General features: G+C 47.8%; 2 protein-coding genes across 4 annotated transcripts in view; one reads left to right on the top strand and one right to left on the bottom strand.

Annotated features, from left to right (window-relative positions):
* Nucleotides 1–12,399, bottom strand: part of LOC146042070 (uncharacterized) — a 378,004-nt gene extending 365,605 nt beyond the window's left edge. The window contains exon 1 of one of the 3 annotated variants that reach the window (XM_083162079.1): nt 11,784–12,399. In XM_083162079.1, the coding sequence (XP_083018205.1) occupies nt 11,784–12,219 (436 nt within the window). In that variant the 5' untranslated portion in view covers nt 12,220–12,399. Of the gene's footprint in view, nt 1–4,434; nt 4,482–11,783 lie in introns of those variants that run through there. The other 2 variants (XM_083162014.1, XM_083162143.1) reach the window with 2 other exon arrangements.
* The window catches only part of LOC146041984 (uncharacterized), a 179,940-nt gene continuing 172,867 nt past the window's right edge, over nt 12,008–19,080 (top strand). The window contains exon 1 of the mRNA XM_083161909.1: nt 12,008–12,517. The gene's annotated coding sequence lies outside the window, so the exon portion shown is untranslated. The remainder of the gene's footprint in view (nt 12,518–19,080) is intronic.

The raw sequence follows: 19,080 nt of genomic DNA on the forward strand, positions 1-19,080 counted from the left end.
TGGATTAGCCAGACCTCTATGATTGGCTGTCAGTCCTTTTTAAGGCGTCTGAGCCTTCCCTCAGATGCCGGTGTTATATCTCTGTTCCTGCTGCAGGATAGCTGCAGGTAAACTCTTTCTGCAGAGGTTTGGCTGGCTCACAGATGCCCCGAGATGACCACCTCTCATCTCTTTTGTGGTGCCGTGAGTTGCCCTGGGCTACCGCCGAGTAGCATATTTACTGGTTTAGTGCCCTAGTGGAGGTGGGCCTTGTTCCTCCCTTTGCTTTGGTTGTGGTTTACCCCATGCAGCTGTGCGGTGCACAACTTCATTGTTTTGTGTGTTGGTCACACAGGATTATTGCAACGAGGGTCACTTGATTGGTTGCGACGGAGTCGCAGTGTTTTTGGACTCATTGTCCGCCTCCCATGCCTTTAGCCACAGAACCCTCCTAGCATTAACAGAGAATGCAGAAACTCTGGAAGCCATTTTGAGTGCCTCTTCTCCAGCCTCTAAATTATACTCTGCCGCAGCCTTTAATTTTTCAGCCAGAATTAAGACACCTGGGTTTGAATGTACCATTGCACACATGGCATTTGCCCATACAATCATGGCCTTTGAAACCCATGCAGAAGCAATAATAGGTCTAATGGTAAATCCCACACCTTCAAAAATTGCTTTAAGATTCCCTTCAAGCTTTTTCTCAACAGGGTCCTTAAACGCAGCACCCCCTTGAACGGGAAGTACTGTAGCTTTCGACAATCTGGCTACCAGTGCGTCAACCAAAGGAACCTTTTCCCAAAGCTTTACATGTTCCTCTGGCATAGGGTAAAGGTTCAAAAATCTCTTAGGCATCTTATCGGGCGTTTTCCAAGTCCCCTCCAACAGGTCTTGCAAACCTTCATCTGACGGAAAAGTAACAGTCTTTTAAACACCCCTTTAGCAGGAGTTTTGTTATCATCAGATAAGCTTAAAGCTTATTTTACAGCTAAGATTAAGTCCTTTACACCGGGAACAGAAGGGTCATCATCACCCTGCTCCCAGGGTACATCATAACCGCACTCCCCCTCCTCCCCAGAATCTTCCAATGCCGGGAGAGAGGAGTGAGAATGTTTAGAAGCAACATCTGAATCCTTTTCAAACTTATCCAGAAGTGCATTAAATCTGCTAATACCCTTAGCTGTATCCTGCATCACTTTCAGCAAAACTGGTTCACCTTGTGTTAATGGAAAAGAACCAGAGGAAAGCTGAGGGTCCCCTCTTTCCAGGGATATAAGAATTGTAAAAATCGGCCCTTGGGAACCGGAGATATCTGACTTCAAAGCAGTGGTCCCCATCCAAGCCTGTTAATTGTTATTCCCAGTCAGATATTTCAGGTTCTGTCTGACTTACCGTTTTTCTGAGGGTATATTCCAAAAGCTGGGAGTCTCCCCCTTTGAGGGACACTGACAGCTTGTCTCTACTGTTCCCAGAACCAGAGATATTAGCCGTCAAGCAGCTGGTTACTGCTCCAGCTCCACACACCTGGTATGTAGTTTTATATACTCGTTGGCAGATTGCTCTGCCTCCTGAACTCTGACCCCCTAGTCCCCAATACCATTTGGTAGGTGGGATTCTCTAGTTTTTCCATTCCAATCTAAGAAACCTATTTCTGGGAACTGGAGATATCTGCAATCAAGCAAGCTGTCCTCCCACCAGAAAATATGAATAATAAGCCCACTCCACTATACACCCCTCCTCTGCATATTAAACATCCTCTACCACCCTGGAAGTTATATATCAGAGCCCCTTCATTCAGCCCAATGCCCCCTTCTCCCACCTCATCTCCCACCATCTGTGCAGTAAAGGGGTAATTAGTGGAAATTACTGATCCAGGCCCTACACGCAGAGCGGTTGATATAATACCCCCTACCACCCGCAGGACATCAAATCTTCACCCACCCCTACCGCTGGAGGATCGGTAGGGGCCCCAATACATTGCTATGCCCAGGGGTCATACAATGCTGTTGACGCCCCTGTATGTGTGTATGTATGTGTGTGTATATATATATATATATATATATATTTTATATACATTTGGTCTATCTATAATACTTTAACTGACCCGGCATATACTGGGTCACCTAAGTGTCCATCTCCGTGCTTTGCTCCGCCCCTCTGGAAACCCCCTTCTGAAAATCCTGCGTTTGCCACTGTACTGGGATGAGGTAATTTGGTCTACAAGCATTATGGTCGACAGTCATTAGGTCGACATGGGAAAAGGTCGAGATGGATTTAGGTCGAAAGGTCATTAGTTCAACAGTGTCTAGGTCTATAGTCAAAAGGTCGACATGGGGTTTTTCACAGTTTTTTGAGCTGACAGGCGGTATTTCATGCCCTACCATCCACTAGGGCGCGGTGGGAGAATAAAATAGTGTGCCGAGCGTAACGAGGCACCGTGCTCGACGCATTGCAGTGCATTTTAAACTGTGTCCATGTCGACTGTGTTGACATCCAGGTAAAAAAAACAGTGAAAAACCCCATGTCGACCTTTTGACTGTCGACCTAGACATTGTCGAACTAATGACCTTTCGACCTAAAACCATGTTGACCTAGACCCATGTCGACCTTTTCCCATGTCGACCATCATGCTGTAGACCAAATGATCCCAACCCCTCCTACTCTGAGCCAACTAACAAGCTGAGTTTAGCTCCATCTGCAGGCACACAAGAATGCCTCACCTTTCTCCTAGTGAGGGTGCAGGTCTCTGTCTCTCACAGGGGGCCAGATGCACTAAGCTTCAAAAGTGATACAATGGAGAGTGATAAACAGCCAGCCAATCAGCTCCTACCTGCCATGTCACATACTGTGTTTCAAAAATGACAGGCAGGAGCTGATTGGCTGGCTGTTTATCACTCTCCATTGTATCACTTTTCAAGCTTAGTACATCTGGCCCTCAGTCTATGTAACACCAAAGGGGCAGAACACTGCCTCTCCATTCTCTCTAGGGGTAACACTCTTATTCCATCTCTATCCAGCATCCTCCAATGAGTTCTGCTGTTAAGGGCTGGCTACTTTACCCTGGCTCCTCCATCTCCTACTGGGATGAGGTAATTTGGTCTACAAGCATTATGGTCGACAGTTATTAGGTCGACATGGGAAAAGGTCGACATGGTTTTAGGTCGAAAGGTCATTAGTTCAACAGTGTCTAGGTCTATAGTCAAAAGGTCGACATGGGGTTTTTCACTGTTTTTTGAGCTGACAGGCGGTATTTCATGCCCTACCATCCACTAGGGCGCGGTGGGAGAATAAAATAGTGTGCCGAGCGTAGCGACGCACCGTGCTTGACGCATTGCAAGCAATGCAGTGCATTTTAAACTGTGTCCATGTCGACTGTGTTGACATCCAGGTAAAAAAAAAACAGTGAAAAACCCCATGTCGACCTTTTGACTGTCGACCTAGACATTGTCGAACTAATGACCTTTCGACCTAAAACCATGTTGACCTAGACCCATGTCGACCTTTTCCCATGTCGACCATCATGCTGTAGACCAAATGATCCCAACCCCTCCTACTCTGAGCCAACTAACAAGCTGAGTTTAGCTCCATCTGCAGGCACACAGGAATGCCTCACCTTTCTCCTAGTGAGGGTACAGGTCTCTGGGGTAGATTTATTAATGGACGATAAGGGGGATATGTGCTATCCCCATGCGCTAAAGCAGGGGATAGCGCTTCCCCTTATCTATGACACCCGCTGAGCGGGTGTCTTTCGTGCGGCGGTGCGGGGCAGGAGGCATAGCGCAGCTACGATATTTCGTGCTGGGCGCCTGCCTCCTGCCTAATTTATGAACGGTCAGCATCGCTGACCGTTCCGCCGCCTGCAGCTGTCGACTTCGCCAGCTGCAGGCGGCGATGCCCTATACCTAACAGCAGGGACAGCTCTGTCCCTGCTGCTTGCGCTGAGCTGCGCTGGGATCTCGCGAGACTAGCGAGATCCCGTGCATGCGCAGTCAGCCGGCCGGGGGGAAAGGAGACGGCGCATCAGTATTAACTGATGCGCTGTCTCCAGGAGAGACATCGCCGGAGGGGGGAGTTAGCGCTCCCCCACTCCGGCGGCAAGATCTTAATAGATCTTGTCGGTGTCCCCTCCTGCTTCGCCTCGCTAATGAGGCGAAGCAAGAACTGTTATAGCGGCGCGATAGGCGCCGCTATAATAAATCTACCAGTGTGTCTCTCATCAGGGGGCCAGATGCACTAAGCTTCAAAAGTGATACAATGGAGAGTGATAAACAGCCAACCAATCAGCTCCTACCTGCCATGTCACATACTGTGTTTCAAAAATGACAGGCAGGAGCTGATTGGCTGGCTGTTTATCACTCTCCATTGTATCACTTTTGAAGCTTAGTGCATCTGGCCCAGGGACCTCACAGCTCTCCCTCTGAAGAATAGGACTTTTCATAGAGTCCTCATAGGTACCTCATACTGCACTTCTTCCCTTTTCTCTTTCACTCTGCCCCTCCTCATCTGACAGGGCAAATCACTACCAGCTGTATATCACTACGCCCTCTCTTCAACTGTCAGAATTGCAACCTCTGTGAAATGTACATATGTAGCCTCCAGCAAACAAGTCCACTGCCATTAATGAACTGCGACATGTACAGTATCACCAACACACCAAAATACATACACATTTTTTTTAAATACACATACATTACATTTAGTTCATATATTTACTGTCATTTAACATAGGATATGAGATTTTAATACAGGCATTTTAACCTGGGGTTACAGCTACATTATGGAAATAGAATATAGAACGTACTCATATTTAGCCTCTTCGCCACTTCTGCACTGGTCCTACTGGCACAAATATGTCACAGATGGAGAGGGCTCTAAATTTTTTCCTAAATCCTCTCCTTGTGACCCCCGCCAATGAGAAATTTTCACCTCCTATAGATTCTGTATAATTTCCCCTGTATACTTCTCTGCTTCCCACTTATACTTCCGCCTGCTTATCCGGGAATCTATACCGGTTAGGGTGGCCAATCCCGGGATCGGGATCGGCGGGATCCCGGGATTTGGCCCCCAAAATGCTGGGATTTCAATCCCGGGATTGGAGTTTCCAATCCCGGGATTTCGGGATTAGACTGCGCATGCGCGCAGTCTAATGCCGGGCAGCATCTGAGCATCGCTCAGACGCTGCCCGACTTCTCCCGGCAGCACTGTGTGCAGCGTGACCTCTCAGCGTGAGATCAGGGGTCATGCTGCGCAGGCAGAGGACGCGCCCGGCATTGTAATGCTGTGCCGGACAGCGCATCCACCCACCCGCCCAGCCCAAGCACCCACCCAGCCAGCCAGCGCGCCCACTCGCCCAGCCCAAGCGCCCACAGCCAGCGCGAAGCCAGCACGCCAGCGGCATGGACGACCCGTCCCCCCTCCCGGCAACCATCAAATGTAAGTTTGTGGGGCAGTCTTTTAATTAGGAAAGCCAATCCCGGGATCCCGGGAATCCCGGGATTGAGTCTTTTTCAATCCCGAATCCCGGGATTGAAAAAATGCCCCGGGATTGGCTTCCCTAATACCGGTGTTAACTTAATAAAATCACAATCAGCATTTGTCACATTCTTCACGCTATCGAATATGTTTATGTTGTACATATTACATGCGGTGTATATGTTATGACGTTCTTGCTCAAATGTCTGTATGTCTATGGAATTGGTAATTGTGTATAGTTTAACGGCGGCAGTTACATAGTTAGCGTAGCGTCCCTGTCAGAATCAGTGTAGTGTTCCCGCGGCGGCAGTCGTTGGGCTACGCTAACAGCATTGCTTAAGCTGCCGCCATGAAACTACACAAGTAGTCAGTCAGGCGTCCCTGTTAGTATCAGCGTCGTGTTCCTGCCCGTTTGCGGCAGCCGGAGCTTACGTAGTTAGTTGACTATTTTAACCTGCCTGACATGACAGGTGTGAATGTGTTCCTGAAACACCCCCACTATCCACGCCAGCTCGAAGCGTGGCAAGCTCCGCGATGGGACGTGTTACGCGTCCTCCCGACCTGTTCATACCCCCACTATCCACGTCGGCATGGAGCTGATTTTATAGTGTGGTGAGTGCAGCGAGTCACCGAGCCCGAAGCGTGGCGAGCGCAGCGAGCCCCGCGAGGGGACACAGAATACATGTGAAGCAATCCGCGTCACCTCGCGGGGCTCGATGCGCTTGCCACGCTTCGAGCTCACCACACTTTATAAAATCAACTCCACGCCGACGTGGATACTGGGGGTATGAACAGGTCGGGAGGACGCGTAACGCATCCGTTCGCCATGCTTCGGGCTGGCGTGGATAGTGGGGGTTTGAAATGGAGGCATTTGCCTGTATGTAACATGGAGCACTGAGCATGTAACATGGAGAGTCTGTAGATGCCCATGTTAAAAAATGTAACAGTCACTTTGCCCCATAATTCAGGTACTTCTAGGGACCAACCATGCAAGCTAGCCAGGTTGGCTTTCTAGGGCCCTGGACATGGATTAACCCTTTTCCACTAAACAACGAGCTGGGTTGTCACGGCAATAACCAGAATTTTTGTGGCATTACAACATGGGTATAAAGCCGTGTACACATGGCAGCGATATGTGCTGATATCGCTGGCAATATGGTCGCTGGCGACCACATTGCCAGTGATGTGAGTGTGCCCCGGCGATAAATAGCCGGGTGTGCATGCTCCCGTTTTCAGCCCCGTTCTAATCCTGCGACCAGCTGATTACCTCTGCGGCTCAGCCGGCAGAGGTTTCTTTTCATCAGCGACCATCTCTGGTCGCCGATGAAAAGAAGACATTGAGCGATATATCGCTGGGCAAAATATCGCCCCGTGTGTACACACCTTAACAGTACAGGTTTTAGTGAGATACAGGGTGCAGCTCAGTTAAATCAAAATAACTGAAGAACTGTACAAATGAAGTCAACTGTTCTTAAGCCTGGATAGCACTAAAACCTAGAATGTTTGTATGCCTTGAGGGCCTAGATTGGGAATACCTGGTAGTAAATGGTGGTACTTAAATGTTGCGCTTAATTACTGTGTATTTGTTTTACTTTTTATACAGCCGTTAGTTTCAGTTATAGTGCAGTAAATTTATAAATACAAAAAACAGCCTTACTTGTATGGTCATTGGTGGTGCACAGTATAAAATACAAAAATGATAAACCAAAAATGAAACAAACATTAAGGGATGATAAGAGAGTCCTAAGTGAAATTCATTAATTTTACAATTTAGAATAAACTTAAACATATTTGTTCGGGTATAAATCATTAGGTCTACAAGAGAATGGTCAACACCATTAGGTCGATATGCAGAAAGGTCGATATGGGTCTAGGTCAACAGGTCATTAGGTCGACACAAGCATTAGGTCGACATGGGGTTTTTCACTGTTTTTTTAACCCGAATTTTGACACAGTCGAAATGGACACTGAAGCGTAGCACTGTGTCACTTCGCACGGCACACTATTTTATTCTCCCACCACACCCTAGTGGATGGTAGGGCATGAAATACCGCCTGTCGGCACATGTCGGCTCAAAAAACTCTGAAAAAAACCCATGTCGAGCTTTTGACTGTTGACCTTGCCCATGGCAACGTAATGCTTGCGTCGACCTAGACCCATGTCGACCTTGACCCATGTCGACCCAATGCTTATCTTGGTACTTCCTCATCTTTGTGGCCACTGCTTACGCTATGGAACTTACGTACTCATCGTTCGCTCGCCACAACTTTACTAAGGGTAGTGGATGGTGGCGTCGACACAGGATGGTGGCGTTGCTGCCCCCCACATCCTCTCCACATTCTGCCGAAAATCCTTAGGTATCGGTTAAGTAGCGGCTAACGTAACTGTCGTATCGGTGGCCACAAAGATGAGGAAGTACCATTATCGCAATAATATACCCTCTATAATAGGCTTAATAGTATCTTTAGAAGTTTTATTTGAATCTGTTTTCCACCTGGTTTAGCTTAAATCTATCTACGGTAATAGTATCCAATTATCCCTCCTATTCCATTGTATTATGTAATACAATGTCATAGATTATTATACTACAGTTAGGTAGAAAATGTTATTTCCTCATGAGGAGTGGAATATTTGTACTGTAGCCGATAGAATATTTGTACTCATGTGCAATAATAAAGATACCTGTCACCATTAAGCTGTCAGTTGGATTCTTTCCAGGTAATTCTGAACATGGTCAGTTTTATTCCATTCTCTATTGTAAGCTCACACTCTGCTATTTTATTTTCCTTATCCATAGGGACTCAAGCTGTGTACACACGGGGGCGATTTCAGCACATATCGCTGGAAATATTGAGCGACCATATTGCCAGTGATTTGTTTGTGCTGTCGGTGATAAATCGCCAGGTGCGCGCTCCCGTGTGCAGCCCCTGATGGTCAGCTGTTTCCCTGCCTCTTCCCCCCGGCAGAGTCTCCTCTCTGGTCTCTGGTCGCTAATGAACAGGAGACACTGAGCCATATATTGCTCAGCAATATATTGCTAGCAATATATCTCCCCCTTGTGTACACAGCTTTATGCTATAACTAGTGCAGCTCTTAATGAGCACCACGTTCTAAAATCATATTAATCCCTTCACTTGTAATCCCGAGAATTTTCCAGGCTATGCCTTAATGCCCAGACTGGCAAGCCCGGAAAATTCTTGGGATTCCCTGTGTTTAGCTTGTTTCAGCACTGCCCGGCTCCCTCCCCCCGGCTGTTCTATTACAGCCTGTGGCGCCGGTTTATGACAAGCCGGATTGCCGCCGGCAGGGACGGGGTGCCGGGCAGCGGCTGATTGACGTTTCAGCATTGCTGCCCGCATCGCATCCGACCATCGGATGCGATGACCCGATTTTTCCATAGGAATCAATGTTAAAATGGACTGAGTCCATTTTAACATGGAATTCAATGGGAAAAAGGGGTCCTTTTCATACCCCTACTATCCAAGTGGGCATGGAGTTGGATATAAACCTGTGGCGAGCGTAGCGAGCCACCGAGCCCGAAGCGTGGCGAGCCCCGCGAGGGGACGGTATTCCGTGTCCCCTCGCGGGGCTCGCTACGCTCGCCACGCTTCGGGCTCGGTGGCTCGCTACGCTCGCCACAGGTTTATATCCAACTCCATGCCCACTTGGATAGTAGGGGTATGAAAAGGACCCCTTTTTCCCATTGAATTCCATGTTAAAATGGACTCAGTCCATTTTAACATTGATTCCTATGGAAAAATCGGGTCATCGCATCGCATCGCATCCGATGGTCGCATGCGATGCGATGCGATGTCCCGATCCGACCCGATTTTAAAATCGGACGCCCAGATAACTCACAAGTACCGACTATTGTAAATGTTACAAATTACTGAAATAATATAATGAAAATACTTAATACACAGAACATGTCGTAGGTATATTCTTTGTATTATTTGAAACAAAATTACATTTGAAGCACTGCCTCCACTGACTGCACGTCCCTGGTACCCATGACCGTGTGTTCCCACAGGTCATTTAATGCATATTTCTCTTTTGTGCGCTGCATGCCCAATGGGACACCCAGGGAGCAACCGCATGCATTTTATCTTAAGGGGCTCATTTCAACGAGTTGTGAACGATAACATCTGTTGCATGTGATAAATATTAGTTTTTTCCTAGCACGGCGCCCGTCGGGTCCTATCGCATACCATTACTTAAGCGAGCCATCGAGCCCGAAGCGTGTCGAGCGCAGCGAGCCCCGCGAGGGGACGCGTAATACATGTGGAGTAATCCGCGTCCGCTCGCCACACTATATAAAATCAACTCCACGCCGACGTGGATAGTGGGGGTATGAAAAGGTCGGAGGACGCGTACCGCTGCGCTCACCACGCTTCGGGTTGGCCTTGATAGTGGGGGTGGTGTTAACAATGGGGGTGCACCCACATAGTAATCACCCATAAGGGTGGCTGTACAATAAAAAATCTGGTCTGATCGCATCGCATGCGATGCGACACGATATGATAGACCCGATGCCATAAGATAAAAGTTGGTGGCACCATGCTAGGAAACAAGTACCAAATATTATTCCAGCAATTTACCTCTTGTCATGTGTTCAGCTCCTAACTGTCACATGTTTGAATGACAGTTGGGGGCCAATTGGCTGGCGCACCATTTATCATACACAGCAAATGATTCACCCACCGCATTGTGCAGTATGTACCCAGCATTACAGCAGTGATTATCGGGTATGGGTAAAAACCGGACCCAGACAAGACCCCGGAATGCCGGACCAGACATCAAACTCTGCATTTCGGAGCTTGTAGCGTCCGGCCTGAAGGGGGTGTCCTGTCTGGGGTGGCGAAAACCCGCACAGGCAGGAAGCCGTGCTGCACACACTAGTTTAGAATGGAGGGGATGGCCACAGCCCGGCAGCCGTCCCTTCCAGTGGCGGGATCCGGCTGCAACCGGACGGCCGGGCCGTGGCCATCCCGTGTGATTGGACACAATAGTGTCCATTTACAACTACTGTGCAGGGCATGGCTTCTTGGCCGAGCGGGATTTTGTCAGAGTGTGTGGAGGAGCCGGAGAAGCGCTCCTGCCGGGCGGCGAAAACCCGTACAGCCAGGAAGCCGTGCAGCACACAGCAGTTTAGGAATGGATGGCCACAGCCCTGCAGCCATCCCTTCCAGTGGCGGGATCCGGTTGCACCCGGGGCGGCCGGGCCGTGGCCGTCCCGTGGGAATGGACACAATAGTGTCCATTCACAACTACAGTGGGCGAGAATCACCAAAGTGAAAATGCCGTAAAAACCCCGTTTTCGGGGTTTTTACCGTATTTTCATATGCAGCAAAGCCCCACTGTCGGGGCTTCGCTGCGGGGGGGTTTCGCTAGGTCTAGATGGCGTAACCCCATGGAAGCCTATGGGCTTCCCTTCGCATCCCCCGCCGCCCCGCCGATCAGTGCCGCACCCCCCTCACCTGTGTCCGGGCAGCCTCCTGCTGTGCTGCCCGGACCAGTGATCTCCTCCTCCCTGCACAGCTTCTGAGTGCAGGGAGGAGGAAACGGAGCACCCACACAGCGGGTAAGGGTGCAGGGAGGGAGGGGGGACCCGCTGCACATCGCCGGTCTTCGCTTTGGCGTTAATAATCGCATTTGTTAATGCATATGCGGTTAACAATGCGAATCCCGGCGATGTGCAGCGGGGGTTATTAGTGAATCTCGCCCATTGTGCGGCACGGCTTTTTGCCCTGTGGGATTTCGCCGCCCGGCAGGAGCCGGACAGTGGGCGGGATGTATTAAAATACATTGCCGCCCTTCGCGCCCCCCCCCCCCGCCGTGATGACGCCGCATATGTACTAACATATGTGGTGGCATCGCGATGCGGTGACGGAGGCCCCCCGCGATACCTGTACTGTGGTCTGCGGGGGGTCTCCGTCACCTCCCAGCCGGCTTCTGCTGCTTTCACGCCGGGGACAGCTAATCTTCCTCCTCCCCCTGCAGCCGGAAGGACGTCTGGCTGCGTTGATAGGAGGAGGAAGGGCTTACCTTCCGGGGTCCAGGAGGACCTGCAAGAAGGTAAGCCCAAGGGAGGGGGAGAGGGCGAGGCGGCGGGGTTGCGGCGACATAGGCTTCTATAGGGTATACCCTTCAATGTGGTATCATTTTTGATACATTGGAAAATGAGGTAAATTTTCCATTTGATACATCTCGCCAGTGTGAAATAGCCCGAAGGCTGTTACCTCCCTTTCCCCATGTTCCTAGTGATAGCTATCACAGGCATCCCCCCGAGCGGGGTCTTTTTACATAGTCCAGTGATTATCTGATTAATGTACCTGATATAATTGGCTGTGGGATGATTTCACCTCTTTTTGGAACTATTTTTACTTCAAGGGACTTTAGTTTTAGAGTGTCCCTTAATTGTGACTTCACTCTCTCCTCCAGGCTCCTGTCACCATCGCGCTGCGGTCCAATACATTCAATGAACAAGTTGCCTTCAATCTCCGGGCCGGGAGCTGACGGGACCAGCTCCATCTCCTGCACGGCTTTTGACCGGACCAGCTCCATCTCTAGCACAGTGAGCCCGAACACCTGCACGGCTTCTGCTATGGCGTCTCTCAGTGATTCCATTTGGAGTTTGTAGAGGACGCGCACAGAATGTGCAGCTGGGATGACAGGACAGATGATGCCGGCCTCTGTCCTTAAGAACTGGTCACAGACACGAAGCAGGACTTTCTCCCTCCGGGCTTTTTTTGGAGAAGGTTCCACCATGTTTCTCTGCTGCTCTCTGCACTCACAGTGTGTACGGAATCGGATCAGAGAGAGCTGTGATGTGATGTGATGTATTGTACTATAGAGGGAAAGCGAGGACTTGATAAGGGCGTGTCGGTAAATTAGCGGTTTGTTGTTCTTTGTCAGAAGAGAAGTAGATGCAATCTGTACTGTATATCAGGAAGCACCATGCAAGCTGTACTGTGTACGTAAGAAGTAAGAAATGAAAGTTACTGTTGGGGCGGAAATCTGAATGACAGGAGACATATGCACACCTTTCTTTATGCGAAAAGTACAGGTAAGCCATTCTGTATATGCTGCGTACAGTGTATAATCACATATAAACCTATAGGAAATCTGACCATATGCAGCCAGCTGCGCACTAGGGGCAGTGACACTACAGCCTGTGAAAGAGGTAAGTGTCCGGCTACATCTGCTTTTCTACAACCACTACAACTCACTGGGGGTTATTCAAATCCATTCGGTCCTCTGTGCATTCGCACAGAGCACCGATGGGGCACGTCTGCGCTGATGCGTTTCTGCACATGCGCAGACGTAGGGTGCGTGCACCCGCGGCAAACTTTCGGTTTGCCGGGTGCACGGGCGTGGTGCGCTGGGCTGCCCCATTACCATATGGGAAAGCCCAGTGTTCCATGGGCGTTCCCATGAGAACGCTGGGCGTTCTCATGGTAATGAGGCAGTGATACTGACAGCTGACATCACCAGAAGTCGGCCACATGCAAGCAGATGTGTATGCAAACACATCTGCTCCTATGCTGAGAGGAAGAGAGCGGCGGGGGGCATTCGGTGGGGTGGTGAGCGGCGTTTACCTGTTCGCTAGGCTGAGAACATGCGCAGCCTAGTGAACAGGTCTGAATCAGGCCCAAAGTTCCTTGATGTTCTTTTATTACCTGTGATTAGTTAAACATATATAGGTGCAGCCGAAAAGATCAGAACCCGCCTTTTGGTGGTTGTGATCACGATCGCTAAGGAAGGTTGCTAAGGAAATACCATGCAATCTGTACTGTATGTAAGTAAGAAATAAAAGTTACTGTTGGGGCGGAAACCTGAGAGACATATGCACACCTTTCTGTATGCGAAGAGTACAGGTAAGCCATTCTGTATATGCTGTATATCACATGTAAACCTATAGGAAATCTGACCATGTGCAGCCAGCTGTGCACTAGGGGTAGGGACCTTCGATGATTTGAAATCATTGATGGTTTATGGCCAATGTTGAATACTTTTGCCAACGATGTGGGAGAACCAGATGGAGAAGACAGGAGAACCGATGCTTTTTTTTTTTTTTTAAGGTGCCGGGACAAGGAGCATAACTCTGCACCCTGACATCACTTAAGCCCTACTCCCACATTCTGATTGGCCCACGGGCTATTCAGTCAAAGGTAATGGATGACTATTGATAGCTAAAACTATCGATGGTTATCCATCATATAGTTTGTGTCTATCGATGGCTGGTTGCAGTATTGCCATTGATGGCGACTGCACTGATGGCCATCCCTAACTAGGGGCAGTGACACTACAGCCTATAGGAGAGTTAAGTGTTTGGGGGATACGGTCATTAGGTCTACACCAACTAGGTCGACAAGCATTGGGTTGACACCCCTAGGTTGACAGGCAGCAAGGTCGACATGGGTCAAGGTCGACATGGAACTAGTTTGAAACAAGCATTAGGTCGACATGGGCTAGGTCGACAGTCAAAAGGTCGACATAGGGTTTTCCACTGTTTTTTGAGCCAACAGCCACTAGGGTGTGATGGGAGAATAAAATAGTGTGCACAAAGCATAGAAGCTAGTGATGCGCAGGGATGCAGTGCACTTCAAACTGTGTCCATGTCGACATTCAGGTAAAAAAACAGTGAAAAAACCCATGTCGACCTTTTGACTGTCGACCTAATGATTGTGTCGACCTAATGTCCTGTCAACCTAGGCACCTGTCGACATTGCCCCATGTCGACCTTGCTGCCTGTCGACTCAATGCTTGTCGACCTAGTTGGTGTAGACCTAACAACCCACACCTGGGTCTGGGTACATCTGCTTTTCTTAAACTACTTCGAAAAACTTGCTATGAGGTCACTTTGGTTCCAATGATTTTGTTATTTGTCAGTTGTTACAGTTGTTGATGTCATTTTATGAACTGTGATTAAGGAAACATATAGGGGCTGCTGAAAATTTTAGAACCCGCCTTTTGATGTTTGTTATCATTATTTGAAAAAAACAAATAATTCTTATGCATTGAACTAATCATCCCCTTCTTTATCAGAGGTTAGGTAGAAATTGATACTAATGTACAGTAGGGTACAAACCAGGACCACAAAGAAAAAGAACTCACACTAGGTGAGTGAAGCAGCGCTAAAATCAATGAAAGATACCAATGTTGGAAAAAGTATAACAATTTTACTATTTGTTAAAAATACAATAAAAATTACATGTAAAAACAATAATAACAATACAATAATGGTATAATGGTAGAAGGGGGGGGGGAGTAAAAGTAAAGTGGAATGAATATCAAAATTGATGAAATAGTGAAAGTATGCCCCGCCTCAATGGACACGTCAGAGTAAGCTGTGTCGACACTTATATGGGAGAAACAGGTAAGTGCACTTTACCAACGTTGAATTGTAGATCCTTTTGATATGAGCAATGCTGGGAGTCCTCACGATGGTTGCGGCTTGGTAGATAGCCACTGGAGGAAATGAATACCGCTTGGAGTAGAGCAGACCTTGTGCCGGTGCGGGACCGATGTGTATGGGCTCAAACCACCGGAATATGTCTGCAGCGATTTCCCAGCTTTATCAAACCTTTGATAAAGCTGCAGGACGCAGTGAAACGTGTTAGGTGACTGCCCCCCACCTCTGGACCTAGCTGTGACACCTCTGCTCCATTTGGACAACAATTTCATTCATCTTCTCAATTGGACATTCTATTTGGCGGACACCGTGCATCAAATCCACTGGTTAACACCATCCACACCAGTGTGGACTGCTACCAGGCACGGAAGCCACATCTTTATTCCATCGCATGATATTCTTGTCTGGGAAATCGCTGCAGACATATTCCGGTGGTCTGAGCCCATACACATCGGTCCCGCACCGGCACAAGGTCTGCTCTACTCCAAGCGGTATTCATTTCCTCCAGTGGCTATCTACCAAGCCGCAACCATCGTGAGGACTCCCAGCATTGCTCATATCAAAAGGATCTACAATTCAACGTTGGTAAAGTGCACTTACCTGTTTCTCCCATATAAGTGTCGACACAGCTTACTCTGACGTGTCCATTGAGGCGGGGCATACTTTCACTATTTCATCAATTTTTATATTCATTCCACTTTACTTTTACTCCCCCCCCCCCCTTCTACCATTATACCATTATTGTATTGTTATTATTGTTTTTACATGTAATTTTTATTGTATTTTTTTTTTTTTTAATAACAGTTTTTTATTGTTTTAAAGTTAAACAATACAACAATCAAACATATGTTTGCATAGCTGTGATACAAACTGTGTAAATAAAGCAATGCACATTGAAACATACAATGAGTGTGTTTTCTTTTCTACAAATTATACATTACTCGAGTCCATGGGTATCTCAAAGAGGCATAACTATCAAGCTATGCATAGGGTGCTTGAGAATTATATGAAAGAGAGTAGAGATAGAAGAGGGGGGGGGGATTTTTATTGTATTTTTAACAAATAGTAAAATTTTTATACTTTTTCCAACATTGGTATCTTTCATTGATTTTAGCGCTGCTTCACTCACCTAGTGTGAGTTCTTTTTCTTTGTGGTTTCTTTCCAGTGGGGAGTGACTACCCCCACAGTTAAGCAGCAGCTTTTACCAGAGATCCAGCTCATTGCAAGGCGCCTGATTATTCCTAGCGAATACCTTGTTCTACAAACCAGGACCATTTGGCTCAAAATGACCCAATTTACATACAATCTCGACTGATTGTATGTAAATTGGTCATGTTTTGGGCCATTTCTGATCAGATCCCGATCCTACCCCGCGGGTCGTTAGGTCATTTCTCTGATCCTACCTGCAGCAGGTAGGATCTGTAAATGACCATTCTAGTGGGTTACGGGTCACGATCGGATCGGATGCAGATCGTGAGCGGGTCATGTGCTCCACAGATCGTGAGCTGGTCGCACGATCATCTTATGACCCGCTCACGATCTGCATCGTTGTGGTGTGTCCCCAGCATAACTCTTTACTTTGATAGAAGATCTGGTTTTCACGAGACTAATGGTGCATACACACTGGGCGTTTTTTGCTTAGTGTTATGGTGAACATCGTCCTGAAAATTGCTGGGTGTTATTGCACACTCCGGGGAAAGTGGACAGGCCTACTGTATACGTATAATGGGGGGCTTGGTGATGCTATGAAGGGGCAGGGGGTGACAGGAGAGAGAGTGTGATAGGGAGATAGTGATGCAAGGGTGAGGCAGTGGGTGATGGGGAGACATAGTGGGATATGGAGGGTCAGAGGATAATAGGAAGAGGCAGAGGGTGACAGTGAGAAGTATTGGTTAACACCAGAGAAAGGCGTGGCAGTGGGGTGCAGTGAATGAAGCCAGACAAAGGCAGTGGGATGTAGAGGATGATGGGGTGATGAAGTGGGTGACAAGTGAGATGACGGGGAGACAGGGAGGCAGTGTTTGACTGGAAAGGGTGATGTGTCTCATGAGTTGGGTGTGTGGACTCAGTAGTGACTACTGTGGTCCTATGGATGCTGGGTGGTCACAAGAGGAACCTGTACAGGGAGTGAAAGGTTCGGAATAAACTTGCACTGTAATTGTGCCGGTAAGACTGGTGAAAGCAAGACCAGATGGAGCTGAGAACTCAACGAAGATCTCCTGGGAGTAGTTGTAGTAAACTGAATCCAGGGTTACTTGGAATAGTATGTAAATACTCCTAGGCAACAACTCAGGATACTGACTGCCGGAATAACTCAGGTTAGGAATCCGGGGATACCGGAATAGTTCTTGATACAACTGAGGAGGGAAGCCTTGGCAATAAGGCAGAAACCAGGGATGCTGGAAATAACACAGGATACTGACTGCCAGAATAACTCAGGATAGGAATCCGGGGATTCCGGAATAGTTTTGGATATAACTGAGGAAGGCAGCCTTGGCAATAAGGCAGAAACCGGTGATGCCGGAAATAACTCAGGATAATTTGAACAGAAAAAAACGCCTTCTTGGCAGAAACAGGAATCGGGAACTCCAATATCAATTAGGCATCCAGGCTGACGATTGGATATGGCTTGAAGGCTGAAGGTCTTACTGATAGCAGGATGCAGGAAAGTGTATAAGTGGCGCTCAGCATCTTAATGCAAGACGGCGTCAGGATAGCACCTGAACTGTGGCAGGATAGTGACTGACGGCATTGGAACGATAGATAGCAGGAACCACTGCATGAGTAATAGCATCAAGTCGCAGGGGCAAATGCAGGATTTTCAGAAGGGGGTTTCCAGAGGGGTGGAGCAAAGCACGGAGGTGGACACTTAGGTGACCCAGTATATGCCGGGTCAGTTAAAGTATTATAGATAGACCAAATATATATATAAATAATAATTATATATATATATATATATATATATATATATATATATATATACACACACATATATATATATATACACATACAGGGGCATCAACAATCAACAGCAGTGTAGACCCCTGGGCATAGCAATGTATTGGGGCCCCTACCGATCCTCCAGCGGTAGGGGTGGGGGAAGCTTTGATGTCCCGCGGGTGGTAGGGGGTATTATATCAACTGCTCAGCATGTAGGGCCTGGATCAGTAATTTCCACTAATTACCCCTTTACTGCACAGATGGTGGGAGAAGGGGGCATTCTTCAATGAAGAGGCCCTGATACATAAATTCCAGAGTGGTAGAGGATGTTTAATATGCAGAGGAGGGGTGTATAGTGGAATGGGCTTATTATTCATAATTTTCTGGTGGGAGGACAGCTTGCTTGACTGCAGATATCTCCAGTTCCCAGAAATAGATTTATTAGATTTTAATCGAATTAAAAACTAGAGAATCCCACCTGGTACTGGGGACTAGGGGATCAGAGTTCAGGAGGCAGAGCAATCTGCCAACGAGAATATAAAACTACATACCAGGTGTGTGGAGCTGGAGCAGTAACCAGCTGCTGGAAGGCTTATATCTCTGGTTCTCTGAACATTAGAGACAAGTTACTGTTGTCCATCAAAGAGGGAGAGTCCCAGCTTATGGAATATACCCTCAGAAAACTCTAAGGGCGGTATTCAATGAGCCTGATTCGCCATGTTTTTATGGCGAATTTGTGCTGTTTGGCGAATTTTTGACAAAAACGGTGAATCACCCTATTCAATGACCACATGGCGAATACATTTCAAGGTTTTTTTCGCCATGATTCACCGAGTAGCAATCGCTATCTTTTTATGGTGAAGTGGAATGTGAACTTCTAAAATAAAGTGTTTTGTTTTTTACATTTGGTGTCTAAAAATCAGGAATTTTATTCTGAGGAGGGGCATGCTACTTTTATTCATGTGCTGTAAGCACATGAATATATATTTAATTTAAAAAAAAAAAAAATTTTTTTTTTGTTTTTTTTTACACAGCAGCCAGCAGGGGGCGCCGGAGCCGAGCCGCTCATTACATATTCATATATTCACTGCACCCGATGTTACGATCGGGTATAGTGAATATACGCGGCCCCCTGCTGGCACCCCCGGGGGGCAGCCTGTGCTGCCTAGCACCCGGGGAGCCCACCTGCCCCCCACAAACGTTCAGGGGCAGGCAGAGAGACTTCCATCTCTCTGCCTGGCACCCTCCTCAGGCTCCCTGCGGCAATCGCCGC

Source organism: Crinia signifera, chromosome 1, assembly GCF_055691185.1.
Source record: "Crinia signifera chromosome 1, ASM5569118v1, whole genome shotgun sequence".
NCBI classification, from domain to species: Eukaryota; Metazoa; Chordata; class Amphibia; order Anura; family Myobatrachidae; genus Crinia; species Crinia signifera.